General features: G+C 36.2%; 1 protein-coding gene across 3 annotated transcripts in view; it reads right to left on the bottom strand.

The window, feature by feature from the left end:
- The window catches only part of Ccnb3 (cyclin B3), a 96774-nt gene that overhangs the window by 65704 nt on the left and 7760 nt on the right, over nucleotides 1–23310 (bottom strand). For all 3 annotated transcript variants that reach the window (XM_010606298.1, XM_010606297.2, XM_010606300.2), the window contains exons 2-4: nucleotides 19350–19476; nucleotides 16164–16250; nucleotides 2254–2384 (exon numbers count right to left, since the gene is read on the bottom strand). In XM_010606298.1, the coding sequence (XP_010604600.1) occupies nucleotides 2254–2384; nucleotides 16164–16250; nucleotides 19350–19439 (308 nt within the window). In that variant the 5' untranslated portion in view covers nucleotides 19440–19476. The remainder of the gene's footprint in view (nucleotides 1–2253; nucleotides 2385–16163; nucleotides 16251–19349; nucleotides 19477–23310) is intronic.

The raw sequence follows: 23310 nt of genomic DNA, 5'->3' as shown, positions 1-23310 counted from the left end.
CCCCCCCAATTTATAAATCCAATTCAAAAATGGGCATCTGAAATGAACAGACATTTCTCAAACAAAGAAGTAAAAGCAGCAAATAAACATATGAAAAAATGTTCAACATCACTGGTCATTCGAGAGATGCAGGTGAAAACAATACTGAGATTGCATCTCACCCTAGAAAGAATGGCTGCTATCAAGACCAACCAACAACAAATGTTGGTGAGGTTGTTGGGAAAAAGAAACCCTTCTTCATTTTTGGTGGCAGTGCAGACTGGTGCAGACACTGTGAAAATCAATATGGAGATACCTCAAATAACTAGGATTAGAGGTCCCATTTGACCCTAACTATTCCCCTGCTGGCTATCTTCACAAAAGAATTAAAAGAATCATACCACAGTGATATATGCTCAGCCATGTTTATAGCAGCACAGTTTGTAATAGCTAAAACTTGGAAACAGCCTAATTCCCTATCAACTGGAGACTGGATAAAGAAGATGTGGGTTTTTTTTTAATAAAATGGAGTACTACTCAGCCATAAGGAATTAGAAACCAGAGACATTTATAGCTAAATGGATGCACATTGAGGCCACACTCTTAAGTGAAATTAATAGGACACAAATGTGTAAATACCAAATAGTTTCTCTGGTGTGATAAACTAAAAATGTAAATAAGAATCAAAATGTATAATTAATACTGTGTAATAGGAAAAAATGTCTAAAGGTGTAGGGTAAGTGGGAGGGGTAGGGGAAAGCTGAGAAGGGAAAAGAAAAAAGATAAAAGGAAAGAAATGGAAACAAAGACTCTATAAATAGGGAAGAGTGGAAGGGGTAAAGGGAGGGCAGGGGAATGGGAAAAAAGGTACCTATAAAGGTACAAGTTCCCAATGATGAATGTAACTGTATTGTATACCTAAAATGGACCAATAAAGAAAAAAGGGAAAAAAACTTACAAGATTATTTGTGTGATTATAATGAAAACTCAATAAAAATACATATTACTAGTTCTAGTACTATTATTAGGACTCATTCCAATGAACCCTAAACAAGGGAAGAATGTTCACGGCATCAGTAAGGGCTTCCTTGCCAAAGTCAGAAGAATTAAAGAACACACATGTGTAAATACCAAATAGTTTCTCTGGTGTAAAAAACTGTAATAGTACATAAGATCCTAATGAGATAATTGACAATGTGAAATAGGAAGAAAAAGGCTAAAGGTATAAGGAAAGTGGGAAGGGTAGGGGAAAGGTAATAAGGGAAAAGAAAAAAATATGAGAAAATGAAAAAATGGAAATAAAGTGTTTATAAACGGGGAGGGGAAGAGGGGGTGAAGGGAGGGCAGGGACAAGGGGAAAAAATGAGGACCAAGACCTGTCATGTAAAGATACAAGATTTCAATAATGAATAAAACAGTACTATATACCTAAAATGTACCAATAAACTCAATTTAAAAAAGGAAGAATTAAAGAAATTCAAAAGAAAATAATGCAAGGAACTAAGGTCAAATATGTATGTAAACCCCAGGAATTCCATTTCAGCAAGAAACCCAGTAGGGAAAAAATGCTGATCTTCTTGTTTGATTAGTTTCTGCTGGGTAATAAGCGAAGTGTTCAGTCAACCTTACAGGTTAATTTTCTAGACTTCCCAACCTTTTTACTTTACTCATTGGAACCCAAGTTTGGCCTTGTTATAGTCATCTACTTAATCTATTCAAATGCAAGTTGGTCAGTCCCTGAAGAAATAATTTCCACTAGAAAAAGGAGAGAATATAAGAAGGACTTAATCTACTTTAAGACTTCTTCCAGTAAAAGTTTTCCAGAGGTAAATTATTTTTCCATTTCTAGATGAAAATGTCCATCTCCCAAAGCTTTTAATGGGATAAGCATACTGGTAAACTATCAGCCAGCTGATGAGAGTCCCTGAAGAGAAGTTGCCTCCACACTCCCATACACAAACTAGTCCAGAGACTAAATTACTTAACAGAGAAAAGATGAACATATGATCTTTTGGTAAATTCCTCAATGAGAACAGATCTTTTAACGTGTTCATGTGCATCAGTGTGCATACACACATACCACAACCACCACCATGCAAGAAGAGAGAAAAGAGGCCTATAACTCTAGCAACCATACCTAGGCTCATTTCTGCACACAAAGTTAATGTGGTAGTCACCACTGTAGCTCACTAAGCATGTTCTTAATGGGGCCAAAAAGGATGTCACATACTCTCTATTCCCATCTAACACAATACAATCTAAGTACCCTCTTACTTTTTTGTCTTCCTTTCAGTACATCGGCCCAATTCAAGAGAATGTTTGCTTCTGTTAATTGTCTTGGGAACATCTTTTTCAAACTCCTTGTTGTCTTCCTTCTTAGACTGGACAGGTTGATATTGAAAAGCCTACAAAAAAAAAAAGCAGAGAAAAAGGCAGGAAATTATCCAGTGAGTTGTTCTCATAAGAAAGTCCTTAGCACCAGTTGCATTGTCCCTACTCTAGGTGCATCAGAGTCTCCACCCTGCATTTTGCTAGAGTCCTGGGAACAGTCCCTGTCTCACACAGTGGGCCAGTCTTCTGCCAGGTTGGCAGAAAGGGTTAGTTTCTACTTATTTCACCTGATGCTCTAAACACCCATGAGACACTACCCAGCCCTCTGCACCCTCGCTGAGCCTGCTAGAATCTCTCTACATTTCCACTGGATGTACAAAAAGCAACACGAGCCTCCACCTGGTGTCTAGAGCTGGTCCCATGGATACCAGAAGATACATAAGGTACCCAGTGTTGGCCTCCAATTAGCAGGAATCCACACCAGGAGCGTCAGATCCAATGCTTCACACTTTCCTAGGCTGATGCTCTAGTGTGAACAGTTGCTACAAAGGTTCACAGACAGGGGACTCACTGAAGTGACAAATCTCCACACAAACCCAAACTACAAAGGAGGGCAAAGAGAACTGTGACTTGTAAGATTAAAGATTGCAAGCTCCAGAAGAAAACACTCTTCTGGAAACATGTAGGGATTTTTTTTCTCTTCTCTCTACATTTAACCCAATTTTCTTTTTTTCTCCTCTACTGGTATTTTGGGGATATTATTATTATTATCATCATCATTATTATTATTTTACTATGGGTGGAGCATGGAGCTGTATCACTCATTTTCTTGTCCCACCCTTTTAAATATAATTTTATTTTTGTTTGAATAAGTCCTCCCTTTTTTCCATCTCTCTTTTCTCCCTCTCTTTCAACCTGTTTTCTGAGTATTTCTTTTTTGGGGGAGTACTGGGGATCAAACTCAGGACCTTGCACTTGTGAGGCAGGCAGTGGAACCACTGAGCTAAATCACCAGCCCCTTCTGAGTAATTCTTACTTTCTCTTACTCTAATTTAATCTTCATTCCCTATTGTTTATCTGAATATACTTTGTTTTTTCTGTTTCTGTTATCTAACACTACTAATTTTCCTTTACTCCTTAATAGGACATTTCACATTAATCTTACCACCTTCCTCCTGTGTTCCATTGTTTAATTTCTAATAACCTATTTCTTCATGCTTCAATACCCATACCATTTATCCTTAAGAATTTTTAGGTAGTTAAGTATATCTTACTAAGGCTGAATACTGTTCTATTTTGAAAGGAGGTAAAACTGCTCCATTGAGTAGATATTTACTGTATATAAATACCTGGGTTGTCTTAGAGTTTGTTCTATAACAATAGATCTTGTTTTTATGGTTAAAGGTTGTACAGCGTAGGCTCTTAAGAGTTTGTCATTATTGAGTTGGTACTTGATATTCTTTATACTGTTGACTGTAACACTTTAGCCAATTGGACATAGTTATTGCAATCAATTGGTATTCCATGTATGCCAATATCCACATGGTATGGGGGTCATAAACAATACTGCAATCCATTACAAAAGAATTGGGTACTAGGCCAAACAAGCTGCAACCTTTGCTCCCTAGCAAACGAAGGTGGTAGGATTCTGGGAGAGATCCAAAGGCTGATAGTTAAGTAAGCCTAAAGGACATCTCTGAGAAGTTTATGCTGTTATAACAAAAAGCAATTCTCTCTGCAAAATATGGGAATAGAGACCCAATTACTCAAAGTAAATAGTATAAGGAGTAAATAGTATCATTGGACATACAAAGCTAAAAAGACTTCACGAGGAAGCAACATCTTAGTAAAATTCTTCATATAAACCACAAGTTCCCCTCACTCTACTAGACCTCAAACTTCAGTATCCCTGCAAAAAAGGAGAAAAAGAGGGCTACATAGATAGATGGATAGTGATAAGGATATCGATATAGATATCGTAACATAACATAACATAGATACTCATAGGAACATGGGGAAGCAAGGCAACAGAAGATCCCTGAGGTCTCCCAACTCTCCTAAGGTAACAAAGAAAAAGGAAAGTAAATATCAGATAGCAGAACTCTATGAAAAATGTATAAAAGAGATGAAGAAACTAGATGATTTAAAAAAGGAAATGAACCAGAAGTTCACATTAGTATCACTCAATACGCTCACAGTGAATTCAGGGGAGGTAAGTAAAACCTGGACAAGCTAACCAAAACAGTTCAAAATTTGACAGATTCACCAAGGATACAGAATCCTCAAAAATATGTCAGACAATAATAGCTGAAGTAAAAAACTGACAGAGTTCACAACTTGCAGAAATGACCAATGTGAAGACTGCACCCAAAATTAAGGAGAAGATAGTGAATTATGCTGACGTACTCAAAGAAACCACAAAGAGAATCAGAAAAAAAGAGATTATCCAGAAGCTACTAGATGACAATCAAAAGACTAAGTGGAGTTAGGGAAAAGCTAGAAGATTACACAGATGGATTTGCTAACATGTTTTACAGAAATTATAGAAGAAAAGTTCCCAAATATGAAAAAGGAGTTTAAAATACAAGTGACACTTATAAAACACCAAACAAATATGATGAAAAAAAGCTCACCAAGACATATCCTTACTAAAATATCAGATATCCAGAAGAAAAAAACAAAATTTTAAACACAGTAAGAGCAAAATTTAAAAAATCACATATAAAGGTAAACCAATTAGAATTATAGGAGACTCAACACAAAACTTAAAGGCCAGAAGAGCTTGGAGTGAAGTATTTCAAGCCCCAAGGGCAAATAATTTCCAACCAAGATTAATTTATCCAGCAAAGCAATCCTTCAAAACAGATTGGATGAGATATTTCCTCATAAACAAGGTATTCCAATAAACAAGGTATTTCCATGAAAAAGACCAACTCAAAAGATATATGAGTGCTAACCATCACTGCACAAAATACTTAAGAGGATTCTTGATGGAAACAACTAAACCAACAGCTAAAAACCCACAGCAAATAAAAACTCCAAGTAAGATCAATGGATAAACAACAACAAAAAAAAAGTCCAGAAAAGAAAAATAAATGAGTCACCAACAGAAAAAGAAGGTAATCTTAGTAAATAATCAATATACCTCAGTAATATATCTCAAAGTTAATGGCTTCAACGCTCCAATTGAAAGACACAGATTGACAGACTGGAACAAAAACCAGAATCCAACAATCTATTGCATGCAAGAAATTAATCTAATCCAAAAATATATTCATAGATTAAAAATTAAGGGTTAGAAAACAATAATTGATGTTCCAGGATGCTGAAAAAGCATGAGTAGCAATTTTGAACTCAGATATGGTAAACTTCAAGCTAAAACAGGCTAAAAGAAACAAAGAAGATCACTAGATACAAAAATCCAACAAGAAGAGATAATACTCGGGGTATGGGGAAAAAATGAGAACCAAGATCTGTCACATAAAGGTACACTGATGAATGTGACTGTACTATATACATAAAATGTACCAATAAACTCAATGAGAGAAAAAAGAAGAGATAATACTGATAAATATTTATGCACCAAATACTGCACCTATCTTCATAAAACAAAAACTGCTAAAAATGATCAAATCATAAATATATATGCACCAAACACTAGTGCACCTAACTATATAAATCAAATACTAACAGACATGAAAAAGCAAATCAGCACTAATACAATAGTAGTGGTGAACCTAAATACTGCACTGTCACAAATAGATCAACTAGACAAAAAATGAACAACAGAACACTAGGGCTCAATCAAAATCTTGAAACAATGAACTTAACAGATGTTTAGAGTGTTCCACTCCACAAAATCAGAATACACATTCTTTTCAGCTGCACATGGGTCATTCTCCAAAAAAGACCACATGCTCATTCATAGAACATGTTTAAGTAAATTCAAAGGAACTGAAATTATCCACTATACATTATCAGATGATAGTGCAATAAAACTGGAGATCAATAGAAAAAGAAACCATAAACACATGGAAATTGAACAAAAAACTTCTGAAAAACCAATAGGTCACAAGGTAAATTTAAGGAAAAATCAGACAGTTTGTACAATTAAATGGCAATGCCAGTACAACATATTGGAATCTATGGGACACAATGAAAGCAGTTTTAAGAGGGAAATTCATAGCTGTGAATACTCATATTAGGTAAACACAGCAAACTCAATTGTACAACCTAATTCTGAGCATCAAGCTGCTATTAAGAAAAAGAGCAAGACAACCCAAAGCTCATACAAGGGAGGAAATTACAAAGATCAAAGAAGAAATCAATTTTCTTCAGAGACTAAGAGAACAATAAAAAAATCAATGAAGCAAAGAGTTAGTTCTTCAAAAGAACAAGCAAATTTGAAAAACCTGTACCCAAGCTCATAAAAAAAGAAAGAAAAGGCCTAAATCCATGCAATTAGGAATGAAAATGGTGAAATTACAATGAACCCAGCAGAAATCCAGTGGATCATCAACACCTACTTTAAGAATCTATAGGCCAATAAGATGGAAAATACAGAAGAAATGGACAGATTCCTAAATACGCATGAATTACCAAAGGTGAATAAAGATGACCTAAAAATTCTAAATGACCTGATATCAATCAATGAAACTGAAAATGTAATTAAAAACATACAAACTAAGAAAAGCCTGGACCCTGATGGCTTCACTGATGAATTATACAAGACATTTAGAGAGCAACTATTATGACTACTGTTGAAACTCTTCAATGAAATTGAAAGGGAAGCAGTACTCTCAAATTCATTCCTAGAAGCAAGCATCACCCTGATCCCCAAAGCAGACAAAGACCCAACCCAAAAAGAGAACTATAGGACAATTTCACTAATGAACACAAATGAAAAATCCTTTTTAAGATACTGCCAAATAGAATGAAGATCATCGAGAAGATCAAACACCCTGATCGAGTCAGATTCATCCAAGAGATGGAGAAATGGTTTGATATATGCAAATCAATAAATGCAATACACTATATTAAGAAGAAAGGACAAAAACCATGTGATCATCTCAATGGATGCAGAAAAAGCATTCAACAAAATCCAACATGCATTCATGATAAAAACCCTACAAAAATTTGGATAGACAGTCTCTACCTCAATATGATAAAAGCCATCTATGAAAAGCCAACAGCCAATATCATACTAAATGTTCAAAACCTGAAATCCTTCACACTAAAATCAAGAACAAGACAGGGATGTTCACTATCACCACACTATATGTTCAATATAGTTTTGGAGACATTAGCCACAGCAATTAGACGAGAGAAAGAAAGATAGGAAATGGAGAAGTCAAATTATTATTTGCAGGTGATGTGATACTCTATATAGAAGACCCCAAGAAATCCATCAAAAGTCTGCTAGACTTATTAATCAAAATCAGTAAAGTAGCTGGATACAAGGACAACACACAAAAATCAATAGCTTTCCTGTTTACAAACAACAGACTCACTGAGAAAGAAAAGGGACAATTTGTTTCACAATAGCATCCAAAAATTTGAAATACCTAGGAATCAACCTAACAAAAGAAATCACTTCTCTGAAAACTATAACACTCTGAAAAAGGAGATTGAAGAGGATATCAGAAAATAGAACAACATCCCTTTCTCATGGGTAGGAAGAATCAACATAGTGAAAATGGCCATACTACCAAAACTGCTATATTAATTCAGTGCAATCACAATTGAAATTCCAGCAGCATACTTCATAAACCTTGAGAAAACAATCCAAAAATTCATTTGGAACCAGAAAGAGACCTAAAAGAGAAAAAGCAATTCTAGGCAATAAAGACAAGGTAGGGGGTATCACAGTCCCTCACTTGAAACTATACTACAAAGATACTGTGATAAACACAGCATGGTACCAATACAGAAACAGACCTGAGGACCAGTGGAATGGATTAGAAGATGCAGAAACAACTCCACACACACTCAGCCACCTCATCTTCATCAAAGGAGCCAGATACCCTCATTAAAGGAAAGATAGATTCTTTAATAAATGGTGCTGGAAAAACTGGGATTCAGCTTGCCAAGATTAAAACTAGACCTGTATCTCTCACCATACACTAAACTAAAATCAAAGTGGATTAAAACAAACACTAAACTGACTAGAAGAGAGGTTAATTGAAACTCTTGAAGACACTGTTGTAGGAAAAGATTTTATGAACAAAACCTCAGTTTCCCATGAACTAGTACAAACAATCAACAAGTGGGATCTCTTATTAAAAAGTTTCTGCATGGATACACAAACCACAAAAGTGAAGAGACAACCCACAATGTGGGAAAAAATTTTCACCAGCCATTCCTCACACAAAGGTCTACTATCTAGAATATATAAAGAACTTAAATAAATCAGACCTCCAAAATTTAAAGACCCAATCCAAAAAATGGGCATTTGAAATGAACAGACATTTCTCAAAGAAGTAGAAACAGCAAATAAGCATGAAAAAATGTTCAACATTACTGTTCATTCAAGAGATGCAGATAAAAACAATACCGATATTCCACCCACCCCAGAAAGAATGGCTGCTATCATGAAATCAACCAATAACAAATGCTGGTGGGCTGGGTGAAAAGAGGAACCCTGCTCCACTGCTGGTTTGAGTGTAGACTGGTGCAACCACTGTGGAAATCAGTATGGAGATACCTCAAAATACTAGGATTGGATGTCCCGTTTGACCCATCTATTCCCCTGCTGGGTATCTTCCCCAAAGAATTAAAAGAATCATACCACCATGGCATATGTGCACCCATGTTCATAGCAGCAAAATTTGTAATAGCTAAAACTTGGAAGCAGCCCAATTGCCCATCAACTGGGGACTGGATAAAGAAAATGTTTTGTTGTTTTTTTTTTAATAAAGTGGCACACTACACAGCCACAAAAATGAGAAATTCGAGACATTTATACCTAAATGGATGCACATGGAGGCAATACTCTTAAGTGAAATACATGGGACGCACATGTGTAAATACTGAATACTTTCTCTAGTGTGAGAAACTGAAAGTGTAAAGGACTAAAATATATAATAGATAATGTGAAATAGGAAGAAAAGGGGCAAAGGGAAAGGGGCAGTGGGATGGGTAGGAGAAAGGAAAGAAGGGAATGGAATTAATATGAAAAAATGGAAACAAAGTTTTTGTAGATAGGGAGGGATGGAGGGTAATGGTGAAAAAATAAGAACCAAGATGGATTATGTAAAGGTGCAAATTTCCAATGATGAATGTCATTATATTGTATACCTTAAATGTATTAATAAAAGGAATTTAAAAACACTAATAAATCAGTGCAATCTGGGCATGGTGGTGCACACCTGTAATCCCAGCACTCAGGAGGCTGAGGCAGGAGGATCGCTGTGAGTTCGAGAGCAGCCTGGTCTACACAGTGAGTTCCAGGTCAGTCTCAACTACATAGTGAGATCCTGTCTCAAAAATAAAAAAAAAAATCAATGCAGGTGATCTTAACATCCCACTTTCACAAAGAGATAAATCTCCCTTAAACATATGGGAGTAATAAGCATCTTCAGTGTATTCCACCCCTCTACAACAGAGTGTACATTGTTTTCTGCAATCCATGGTACTTCTTTCAAATAGATCACATACTAGTCCACAAAACTAGATTAAGTAAATATAAAAGAATTGAAATTACCTAATGCATACTATCAGACCACTGTGCAATGAAAATAGAAATCAATGACAAAAAAAAGTCACAGAAAATGTAGATGCTCCTGAAAAATTAACAGCATACTCCTAAAGAATCAGTGGGTTCAAGTACCCAAGTTTGATCTCTGGCACCAAAAAAAAAAAAAAAAAAAAAAAAAAAAAGAAGGAACCAATGGGTCATAGAACAAATCATCCAAGAATAAATTCAAAATCTCTAGAACTTAATGACAATTACTATACAATTCACCAAAACCTCGGGGACACTGTGAAAGCAGTTCTAAGAGGAAAGTTCATTGCAATTATTAAGAAAATGGAGCAAGCTCAAATAAATAACCTTATAGGAAATCTTATGAGAAACAACAATAATCCAGGTCCAAACTGAAATTAAAGAAGAAAATTGTAAAGATGAGAGGGGAAATCAATGAAATTGAGACCAAAAAACAGCTCAAAAATATCAACAAATTGAAGAGCTATTTCTTTGAAATATTAATAAAATAGGTAAGCCCTTAGCGAGACTTAACAAGAGAATGGAAAAAAAGACATCAATGCAATTAGAAACGAAGTAGGTAAAATTACAACATTGTTGAAATCCACAAGATAGTAACTACTTTGTAAAGTTGTATTCCAACAAATTAAAAAATTTTAAAGAAATGGATATTCCTAAACTCATACAAAATAACAAAGCTAACTCAAAAGGACATCAATATGGTTAATAACCTAATAACAAGCAATGATGTTGACACAATAATAAAGAGTCTAGCAACTAAAAGAAGCTCAGGACCTGATGAATTCACTAATGAATTCTACAAAACCTTTAAGGATGTTACTATCAACAATACTCCCCAAGCACTTCAAAGAAATTAAAAGGATGGAATGTTACCAAATTCATTTATGGGAGCCAGTATCACCCTGATCCCAAAATCAGATGAAGCCCCAGCTGAAAAGAAAACAAAACAAAAACTATAGGCCAATCTCCTTAATAAATATAGATGCAAAAATACTCAACAAGATATTAACAAATAGAGTGCAGCACATTATCAAAAAGATCATATATCACAATCAAGTAGGTTTCATCCCAGAGATGCTGCAAGGATGATTCCACATATGCAAGTCAATAAATATAATACATCTCATAAACAGAAGCAAGGTAAAAAATCACATGACCATATCAATAGATTCATAAAAGGCTTTCAACAAAATCTCATCCCTTCATGATAAAAATCCTGAAGAAAACAAGTGCAAAAAAACTATACCTGAATTTGATGAAAGATATATATGACAAACTAATAACCAGCAGCACACTAAATGGGAAAAACAAAAAGCATTTCACCTAAAATCTAAAACAAGAGAAGGATACTCACTATCACAAGTCCAACTCAACACAATATTTGAAATATTAGCCAAGCCAGGTGTGGTGGCACATTGCCTGTAATCCCAGCATTCAAGAGGCTGAGACAGGAGGATCACCATGAGTTCGAGGCCTACCTGGGCTACAAAATGAGTTCAATGTTAGCCTGAACTACATAGCGAGATGCTACCTCAAAAAAACAAAAACAAATAAACAAACAAAATCAGCCAGAGCAATCAGGCAAGAGAAAGGAATAAAAGGGGTACAGGTAGGAAAGGAAGAACTCTAATTATCATTATTTGCAGATGACATGATACTCTACATAGGAGACCCAAGAAAACTCCATTAAAAAACTTAAAATTAATAACCAACTTCAGCAACATAGTCAGATACAAGATTAACAAGCAGAAATCATTAGCATTTGTGTACACCAATAATGAATAGGATGAGAAGAAAGTTATGAAAACAATACCCTTCACAGTAGCCTCAAGAAAAATCAAATACCTAGAAATTAACCCCACCAAGAAAGTGAAAGATCTCTGCAAAGAAAACTACAGTGCTCAGAAAAAGGAGATTGAATAGGACTTCGGAAAATGGAAAGATGCTCCCTGCACCTGAATAGGCAGAATCAATATTGTCAAAATGATCCTATTCCTGCAACTGATATACAGATTCAATGCAGTCCCAATCAAAATATTAACAGCATACGTTACAGAATGACAAAAAACAACCCTAAAATTCATATGAAGCCAGAAGAGGTCCAGAATAGCAAAAGCAATTCTGGGCAACAAGAATAAAACAGGAGGCCTTACAATATCAGATTTGAAGCTATACTGCAAAGCAATAGTGACAAAAACAGCATGGTAAGCCAGGTGTGGTGGTGCACACCTGTAACCCCAGCACTCGGGAGGCTGAGGCAGAAGGGTCTCTGTGAGTTCAAGACCAGCCTGGGCTACCTAGTGAGTTCCAGGTCAGTCTCAACTACATAGTGAGACCTGTCTCAAAAAAACAAAAAACAAACAAACAAACAGCATGGTATTAGAACAAAAACAGATACCTGGATCAGTGGAACAGAACAGAAGATACAGAAACCTCCCCAGAAACATTCAGCTATTTGACCTTTGACAAAAGGGTCCAAAGCATATGTTGGAGGAAAGAGCCTATTCAACAAGTGGTGCTTGGAAAACTCATTAATTGTATGAAGATTGAAACTGGACCCTTATCGCTGACCATACACTAAATTTCTATAAAATGGAATATTACTCAGCCATAAAGAATGAGAAAATAGATTCATTCATAGGAAAATGGACACATATTGAAGATATACTCCTAAGTGAAATAAATAAGTCACACATGTGTAAATACCAAATAGTTTCTCTAGTGTGAATAATCTGCAATAATACAGAAGATCCTAATAAGATTACTGACATTTAGAAATGGGAAGAAAGGAGCTAAAGGTGTAGGGAAGGTGAGATGGGTAGGGGAAGGGTAATAAGGGAAAAGAAAAAAATGTGAGATAATGAAAAGATGGAAATAAAGTGTTTGTAGATGGGGAGGGGAGGAGGGGGTGAAGGGAGGGTAGGGGTAAGGGGAATAAATGAGAATCAAGACTTGTCATGTAGAGGTACAAGATCCCAACAATGAATGTAACTGTACTGTATCCCTAAAATGTACCAATAAACTCAATTAAAGCTGAAAAAAATAGATGAAAGATCTAAACATTAAAACAGAAACACTAAACCTTATAAATAGATAAAATAAGCAAAACACTTGAAGACATAGATGTAGGAAAGGATTTTCTAAACAGAACCTCAATTGCACAAGAGATAACAGCAAGAATCAACAAATGGGATTATATCAGACTAAAAATCTCCAGAGCAAAAGAATCAGTTAGCAGAGTAAAGAGACAATCTACAGAATGGGAAAAAAATTTTGCCAGCTGCTCCTCAGACAAAGGACCATTACCTAGAAAATATCAAGAACTCAAAATTATTAGACCACCTAAAATTAAAGACCCAGTGACAAAATGGACAAGTGAAACAGACACTTGACAGAGGAAGAACTATAATGGCCAACAAATACATAAAAAGTAAAATAAAATAAAAATGGGCATGGTGGTGCACATCTGTAATCCCAATACTCAGGAGGCAGAGGCAGGAGAATTGCTGAGAGTCAAGGTCAGCTTGGACTGCACATTGAGTTCAAGGATAGCCTGAATTACATAGCAAGACCCTGTCTCAAAAAATAAACCAAACATATATTAAAAAAATAGAAGAAAAGTAAAAACCACGACATATTATGTAAAGGCGCTAGATCCCAATGATGAATGTAACTGTATTATTTGCTTTAAATGTACCAATAAACTTAATGGAAAAAAACTGAAAAAAAATAAATTAAAAAAATTTTAAAGTAATTTCCTCTTTTTATTCTCTGTCACTCAGAGGAAATGAGTTTAGCAAAGTTTAGGTGACTAAAAGGAACCATTATATAAATCAAGATTGTTTCTTTTTAAAATGTACATGTGTGTGTTCATATGTGAAGATTTCATGTCTCTCTATATATATGTATACACACACACACACATAAATGAAAAAAATATTCAACATCTCTGGCCATTAGAGTGATATAAATTAAAACAATGCTAAGTTTACATCTTACTCCAAAAAGTATGGAAATATCAAAAAATCAAAAAATAACAAATACTGGCATGGCCGTGGTGAAAAAGGAACCTTCTTGCATTGTTGATGGGACTGTAAACTAGTACAACCATTGTGCAAATCAGTGTGGAGATTTCTCAAAGAACAAAAATTACAAATTCCATATGATCCAGTTAACCCTTCTAGGTATCTTCCCCAAAGAGCTTAAGACATCATAGTACAGTGATACATGCACACCAGTGTTTATAGCAGCACAATGATAGATAAATCTAGGAAGTAACTGTATACCCATCAACAAATGATTGGATAAAGAAAATGTGGTATCTATATATAATGGAATACTACTTGGCTATAAAGAAGGGCAAATTTGAGCCATTTGAAGGAAAATAGATACACCTGGAAAATATAATGTTGAGTGAAATAAATCAGACACATGAACATTAATACTATATGGTATAACTCATTTGAGTAAGTCAAAGTACAAATTTAAGAGAAAAATAAAAGGAGGAGAGAGTGAGACAAGGGGATGGATCTCTTGCACATGGGAAGGAGTGCAGGGGACCAAGGAAGAGGGGTAAGGGGGAGAAGATGGGGAAATAGGGTGAAGATATGCCATGAACAAGGTCCTAATAACCTCAATGCCACATAAGGACACAGGTAGACAGTACCATTTATGAGGAATGGCCCCTTATAAGATAGCAAATCCACTGGCACCTTGATTTTGGATTTCTCAGCCTTCAAAAGTGCAAGCAATAAAATTATGTTGTTTTTAAGATACTTGGTCTGAAGTATTATGTTATAGGAGCCTAAATGGAGAAAGACAACTTGCACAGTTCCACAGCACTCCTATCACAGACACTGGGGGGCTAAGCAAAGTTACATTAAGATAAACCACATCTTTTCATTTCCTGATGTATGTGGACACCTTATGTCAACCAACTTTCTAGATCCATAGTTAACTAAGCCAAGAAATGAACCTAACATCACATATGGTTGTATGAGGGGGCTCTTTCCACAAATTGAGAGTAAATCTGAAATCATGCAGAAAGCTAACCTATGTGCTATAATCAGCACGGAGGACAGACTACATTTCGGAAAGATAGCACACAGCATCTAAAGAGCAGGGATTCAAAAAGATAACTACCAATGCTTATCCAATCCTGACAATGGGGTAAAACATTACCTTGTAGGTACAAGTATTTTGGAAGACAAATACTCTATTTTAGATGGCAAGGATAACTCATCAGGCTTCTTTGTAGCCTAGGTGAGAAAAAACTTTAAAACCAACATTGGAAAAGTCCTCATCTGTAAAGTAGAGATGAGTAGAACTCCTATATAGACTTAGACGAGGATTGAGTTAACATAGGAAAAGTGCTTACACTAGAGCCTGGCATACAGTAAGCACTCAGTAGCCATCAGTCATTACTATTTTGTTAGACTACTACCTCTGGCATAACTCTATGCTCAATTAGCAACATTGTATTCTGATTTTTGCTAGTACCTTTATAATACCAGAGGGCAGATAACTTGGACATGAACTCAAGAATTCCAGTTAAATTGAGATTCTAGATTTCCATAGTTAAAGACCAGATCTTTGAACTGTGGCTTTCAATGGATCTGTATATTCAGGAGGTATTTTGGGTTGTCACTATGACTGGACTAATGCTGTAATTTAATGCCTGGGTGACATAGATGTCAAATGAGGTCAGTCCTACACAAGAGAAAAATTGTCCAGCCCAAAATGTCCATAATGCTTGAATTGATAAGCACTGCCCTAGACTAATATGATTCCACAAATGTAGTTACCTCCAAATCCTAGGTGGCCAGCGGGGCCACTGCTGGACTTTACCTAAATACAGGACAATATCCCACTGTTCTCATAGTTATATGCAATTTTATACCTATTAATCACACTATCTACTGTTCCTGAGAACTCTACCAATTAATGTAAATTGTATGTGTTACAGAAGAGGCCCTGTAGTTTCTGAAATTGGGTCATTGATTCTAAACAAAATCTTCTCTCAACACCCCAGGGAGGGTCAGGGGTCTGGCAAACTGAAGAGCTTCTTCAAGGAAGAGACTATGTAAGCTTCGTGCAAAATCATAGCAAAGAACTGAACTAGCATACTCACATTTGTGAGATCTTCAAAAGCTGATCTCTTTTTGAACGTCCCCTGAGGTGAGGATGGAGATATTTTCACTTGGTAATTCTCTCCCATCTGAAAAAGTAAAAGAAGTAAATGGGAGGAAAAAATGGAAATAAAGCATTTGTACATAAGGAGGACAAGGGGCCTGCTGCGGGGGGTGGGATAAAATAAAATTTAGTTTTTTTAAAAAAGTAAATGGGTATATCTAATAGTGAACAGTCCACTTTCAGGAACTTTGGGTCATCTTCAGTGGTTGGGAAAACTGAGAATACATATAGCAGATCCCATAAACTACAATTAAAAGATATTCTGGCACTCAGAGCTTCACTGATGATGGAAACAAGACTGTGAAGATATAAGATTACCTTCAGTGTAACTTTCAGAATGATTGCTACAGGTTGAGGAGGCTAATTCTCCCTCTAATTCTTCTCATATTTATGGTTATTTATCATATTATCCAAAGTTAACTACCATGACTCCTAGTCATTCCTTTAATATGGGTACTTTCAGGTAAATCTGCTCAATAATTTAAGAAATATTTAAGCAGGACTTATGTTAAAGTAGCAGATTTTAAACAAATGAAAAATAATAGTACACATTCCTAGATATTAGTCCAGAACTAGCTCTTTACTAATTGTTGCCTTTGGACAAGCTATTTAGTCTTGAGCCCCAATTTTCTTATCAGTAAAAATGGAATGTTAACTACTTTACATAGAATTAAGAATTAAAAAGAGAATATATTTTTTAAAAGTCTAGCAGGGAATAGTGAAACATACCTATAATCTCAGTTGTTGGGAGGCTGAAGCAGGAGGATTACAATGAGTTCAAGGCCAGCCTTGGCTACATCGTGTGTTCAAGGCCAGCCTGAACTACATAGTGAGAACCTGTACAAAAGAAGTCTATACGAACTATAAATGAACAGAAATAGTATTTGTAGTCTGATGTGACTATAAATCTCACATGGAAATTTTTGTATTTTAAAAAAATGTTTGGCACTCCAAATTACTCTAATTGCTAATGGACATGAAAGAGGGAAGGAGAGAGAAGTGAATATTCTACAGCCGAGGGGGTTTTCTTTCTACCTATTGTTTATCTACGCATGACTTATCCCACTCCCAAAGGAATAAGATCATCTCTACGAGGTTAGAAGTTATCACACTGTTAGGCTCTTCTATCCTTAACAGCTTTTATTTGGTGAAAGTCTACTAATTCTCAGACCTCCCTTATAAAATCCTGAGAACAAATCCTGCCTTACATATATTGAGAGTTCTTACTACTGAAGCAGGACACTGGGACCTGACCATCCATTGACGGTTAGTACAATAAGTTACTGGAAATTTAGAAAATTGGATTCACAATACAACAGCCAATTCCAGAAATCCTGAAGATCTGAAAAGAATTACTTCTGTGTTAACTGGCTAAGAAGTAGGTAAATGTTAGTCTTTTACTTTGATCATGATAAATAATCCTAAGAGAAATAAAACATTTTCTCACAAAAATAAAATATTTTCTCACAAACTGCCTAAAAATAAACTTGTCCAATTCCCACTTAATATTACTGGCAGAGATAATTGGCCCAATATACAATTTATTTTGTTTTTTGGGGTTTTTCTTTGTTTGTTTGTTTGTTGTTTTTTTGAGACAGGGTCTCACTATAGTTGAGACTGCCCTGGAACTCACTATGTATCCCAGGCTGGTTTTGAACTCACAGTGATCCTCCTGCCTCAGCCTCCCGAGTGCTGGGATTACAGGCGTGCACCACCACACTCAGCTGGCCCACTATACAATTAATGGTGGAAACTGAATATATAAAATTAAAATTTATGAAATGTGCTCCAAAAAGTTGGGTTCGGAAAAATAAATGCCACAAAAGAAAACAATGGAGGAACTCCAATCAGAAAATTTTATATGGAAAAAAACTTGATCATTGTATCAAATTTTTCCTCATAATTTACATGGGGAAAATATCTGAGCCTTCCATGAAAATAATTTTAGTAAAAACAAAAGAGAAAATGACTAGAAAATATTTCTCTGCATAAGAAAAAAATCCACCTAAAAAAACTAAATTGGCCTAGTGGTGTGTGGTCTCTGAAGCATTTTCTTGATAATTTATCACTATTAATGTAATTAAAATTAAAATATATATGGCAGCTGGGCATAGTGCTGCACACCTGTAATCCCACCATTTGGGAGGCTGAGGCAGGAGAATCACTGCAAGTATGAGGCCAGTCTGGACTGCATAGTGAGTTCAAGGCCAGCCTGAACTACAAAGTGAGACTGTTTCCAAAAAAAGTATAACAATGAACTTGGAATATACAAGGGTCAGAATGACAATGTCAAACTATCCGCAACATCAAAACAGCACAGTCAAAATGTACTCATATTTTTCAAATCTAGTACAGCTTGAGTATTATTTATTTGAAATATGTGGGGCTAGAAGTGTTTTGCATTTCAGATTTTTTTCAGATTTTCAGGTATTTGCATATACATAACAAGATATCTTGGGGAATAAGACCCAAGTTTAAATACTAAATTCATTTATTATTTCATATACACTTTACACAATTGGCTTGGGGGTAATTTTAGGCATCTATATTTTTACTGTGACGTCACTTCTCGGCCTTTTGGCTAAGATCAAGTGTATTTTTACCATGACTCTGTCATAGGAGATCAGGCATGGAATTTTCCATTTGAGATTTTCAAACCCTTATCTGTAAAAACCATGATAATGTATTTACTGATACAATCTTCATATTTGCCCCAAGATGCACAGCCTCCTGGTAAGATGCTTGCTGCTTCTCAGAGAAAGTAAGAGTACAAATATGACCATTAATGAGAACTGGATATTGTTTGCTTTTTAAAGTTGTGGAGGATGGCCTTCATTTGAGTCATGTATGTACAGAAGAGTTCACACTTTCTTTCCAAATTTTAACTTACTTATATTTTCCAACTACAAAGGCTGCCACCTCTTCACAATTTCTCAGATGAATCCAGGCATACTGGTATTCTAAAATATGCCAGGATCCTATGATGAATGTAATCATTAGATTTATCAAAACTGTACCAATAAAATTAATTAAAAATAAATAAAATATGCAAGGTGAGGAAAGGTCATAAGCCAAAGTTCAGAGACTCCATGAGACACTACTGGGAAAGACAGGTTGCTCTAACCTCCTTGGATTGGCCACGATCACTGGGCACAGTTTTGCTGGACTGAAATTTCTTAGTCTCAGCCTTGAAGTTTTGGTGTGGGAGCGGCATCTCTTACAGATTCAGCAGTGTTTTGTCCAAGGCAGGGCTGCAATCAGAAAAGGACTCTTTAAAACACAATTCACCAAAAACATCACAGAATTCTCTGGAAACTTTTGAGAAACCTCAATTTCTCTATAACATCCCTTGGAGAAAATATACTTTGAGGTTGGGTAGATGTGGGTTCAAATCCTGGTTCTGTCACAATTAACCATGGGAAAGTATCTTAAACTCCTTGGACTTCAGCTATATCATCCGTAAAATATAAATAAGTATATCTAGTTCTACAGTTAAATGAGATACTCTACGTATCTCATATGTGCCTGCCGTTCTTTATAGGCACTGGGACTGTGGCTTAGCACCTAATTTAGGGTTAGGAAAACTAGTACATGTTAACATGACAATTTTATATTGAAAACAATCAAGTATACAGTGACTCCTATAGTATAGAGGTAGTTTTCTTTAAAAAGGCATAGGGTTCTAGCCACAGCAATTATAATGCTACACAGAAGAGAATGACTGCATACACATGTAGGCATGGTAAGCCAGACATTAATCAAAGGCTGTGTTTAGTCAGAAGAAACTATAATCCAATTCAAAAGAAAATAGTACAAGGATATAAATTATTGAAAATTATTTGTTATAAGAATTTAATGTACAGGGGAATGGGAAAAAATAAGAACCAAGCTACATCATGTAAAGGTACAAGGTCCCAATGATCAATGTAACTGTACTGTATATCTAAAATGTACCAATAAACTCAATGAGAAAAAAAAGAATTTAATGCTCATTACATCCCTTAGAAGAATCCTTTGTCCATCTCAGTATGGGACCCTGTCTTATATTCCTGAAGATTCTTTTAGTGAGTCCTCAATAGTTAGAATATACATATGTATCTTACAAGCAAATACTTCGTTATTATAAGTAATCATTGGATAAACAAGAGTTACTTTACTCCCAGATACAAGGGGTCCTTCCAAACCCATCTACATTCAATTTTCAAATCCATATGACAAAGAACAGGCTTCCTTAATAAGACCCTCAAGGCAACGCAACAAACTTACCTCTATGTAAGGGATGCTTTAGACAAGAGACACAAACATACATAAAGCATGGCTCTTATTCTACAAATATTTATATGCACAATTATAAAGTTAATATAATAACATGACAAATGAAGCTGGCATGGTGGTGCACGCCTATAACCCCAGAACAGTGGGAGGCTGAGGCAGGAAGAGCTGAGGTAGGAGGATCAAATTCAAGCCCAGCCTGAATAACTTAATGAGCTGTTGTCTCAAAAATTAAAAGAAGGGTGGGGGCTGGAGATTTAGCTCAGTGCAAAGGTTCTAGATTCAATCTCTTAACCACCACCACACCCCCCCACACACACATACAGACAATGACAAATGGTTTAATAGAGGGAGATACTTGTTATGAACTGGATGTTTGTGTCCCTTGAAAAATTAATGTTGACATTCTAACCCCCAAGAAGATGGTATTAGCAGATGGGGACTCTGGGAAGTGGTAACAACAGAGCCCTCAAAAATGAGATTAGTGCTTTCTAAGAGACCCCAAAGAACTCTCTTGCTCCTTTCTGGCATATGGAGATACAAGAAGATGGTCATCTATGACCCAAAAAGCAGATCCTCACCTGACACCAAATCTGCCAGCACCTTGGTCTTATACATTCCAAACTCAAAAACTGCAAGAAATAAATGTTTACTGTTTAAGCCATCCAGGCTATGGCACTTTGTTATAGCAACTCAAGCTAAAACAGTACTACAGATAGATAATGGAAAGTCAGAAGTAGAAGAAGGCATACTAGAGGAGGTAACATTTGATCTGGACTTAAATGACAGAGAAGTTCTGAGTAGACTGGGAAGCTTCCAGACAAAAGCCCGAGCCCAGACAGAGATGTGAACAAGCAGAATTCAGGGACAATACAGTTGTTTCAAGTGTGGAGCACAAAAAATATATTAAAAATATATTGAAATGCTAGGTTGGGGCCAGGATGGTTAGAAAGGGAAGCAGAGAAAACTGGCTTGAGGGGAAGGCTTAAGAAAGAAAAAAGCTGATTTGGGTTTTGCTTTAGATGGAGAAGTATTAAACACTTTGTAGATCAAGGGAGGCCTGTGCAAGTACATGCCTTCACATTTATTACTTCAGTTAAATCTCATAACAACACCATGAAGGTAATCAGGACAGGTGCAATGCTCTCTTCTGGTTGCAGATGAGATAAACTACTATACAACACAGATCACCCAGCTCTTTCCAAAACACCTGTTTCTCAGACCACACTCAAAAAACAGTCCATAAAAGTGAAAAGCTGTAGGGTGAGGAAGTAGAATGGGCATCAGTTTTAGAGTCTGTGCAACCAGTTTCTAAAGCAGCTAACTTAGCATTTCTTCGCCTTGGTTTTCTCATTTTGCCAAACAAGTGCAACACATGTAAAGATGAGTCATGTGACTCAGATATAAATATATACATGCAAAGCACACATGGTAGACACTCAATAAATGACATATTACTGTCCTTCCCTTTCCTCAGATGAAAACCTATTTTCCATCTCATCCTTCAAAACTCAGGCAAACAGGAATAAAGCTAAATTGGGTGCACCTACTCTTGACTACTGTTTGAAAACTATTTACACCTATTATTCATATCATGTACAATTTCTTTAAGGATGACCAAAGACATGCTCTGACACCTTTACCTTTCAAAGGGAAAGCAGAAATCTGGAATCAATGTGTTAGAAAACTCTCAGCTGATGATATCACAGATGAATTAAACTTCAAAGAAAATAAAGGTATTCAGATGATGGACATAAAGCACACTCACATTTCTAAACACTAAACACTCGCTTTTGGAAGGACACACACTGACTTAGGTAAATTAATTTCTCTGCTACTGGGAGTAGAGGAAGAGAGATAAACTGACACCACCACCAAACATTCATAAAGGGTCACTCAGACGTCTACCCTGAGTCTTACTTGGACAAGAAAATTAGAATCCTTTCCCTTTTCAGACTTTCCATCTCCCCTATGCATGTACTGATAATTACTGAAGACTCTACTGGGCATCCGAGGGCTGGTGCTGTAACCCACACAGGGCAGCAGAACTAAGCTGATCAAAATAATCCACATGGGGAGTGGCAACTTCATTTTATATATAAAGGCAAGTTAAATATGGAAAAGCACTGGAGAAAGAATGTAGCGTTGTGTTAAGGAAAGCAACACCAGGAGTAAAACTGGGCAATCTGGGTTTCAGTTTCCCCACTTAATAAAATGAGGCAATAGGCCCAGCTTTTCCTCCAGATTAAAAAAAAGTGGTCAACATAAATGCAAAATTAGCATCACCTGGGAGCTCATTAACACTCTAAAATCTCAGACCCCAGGCTAGGCCTATCAAATCCTAATCTGCACTTTAAGGGGCAACACTCTAGGGTTCCTTGGACCTCTGAACTAGGATTCTAAGTGGACTTCGGCAGAAGGTTGTGTGAAAGCCAGAGCGGGGTAGAAGTAAGCCAATGGAGATTAAAAAAAAAAAAAGATAACAAAGGAGATGACAGGCTTCCATCCTTCCTTCATGGCCTTCAACCTGTAGTTCAGAAGATCCTTCAAGTAACATTCTCTGACTTAAAAATGTATCTGACCCCACTACACTTGGAAATGAAATCGGTCTTGCAACCCCTTCACTTGTGAAAGACTGTAGAACACTGTGATTCAGGCACGGGGACTGGCCATTTCATCTAAAAGCTGAGACCTGATCTCCTTTGCTTTGCTATCTCAACCCCTATACATTCCCTGCCTAACCTCGTACAGGTTTCACTTGGTAGACTGCTGACTGACCAGGGAAGGAGACAAAGGTTGTAAAGGGGCGGGGG

The sequence above is a fragment of the Fukomys damarensis genome, unplaced genomic scaffold (genome assembly GCF_012274545.1).
Source record: "Fukomys damarensis isolate Sample0158 unplaced genomic scaffold, DMR_v1.0_HiC HiC_scaffold_39, whole genome shotgun sequence".
Taxonomy (NCBI): domain Eukaryota; kingdom Metazoa; phylum Chordata; class Mammalia; order Rodentia; family Bathyergidae; genus Fukomys; species Fukomys damarensis.
This window is presented reverse-complemented; position numbering and strand designations above follow the sequence as displayed.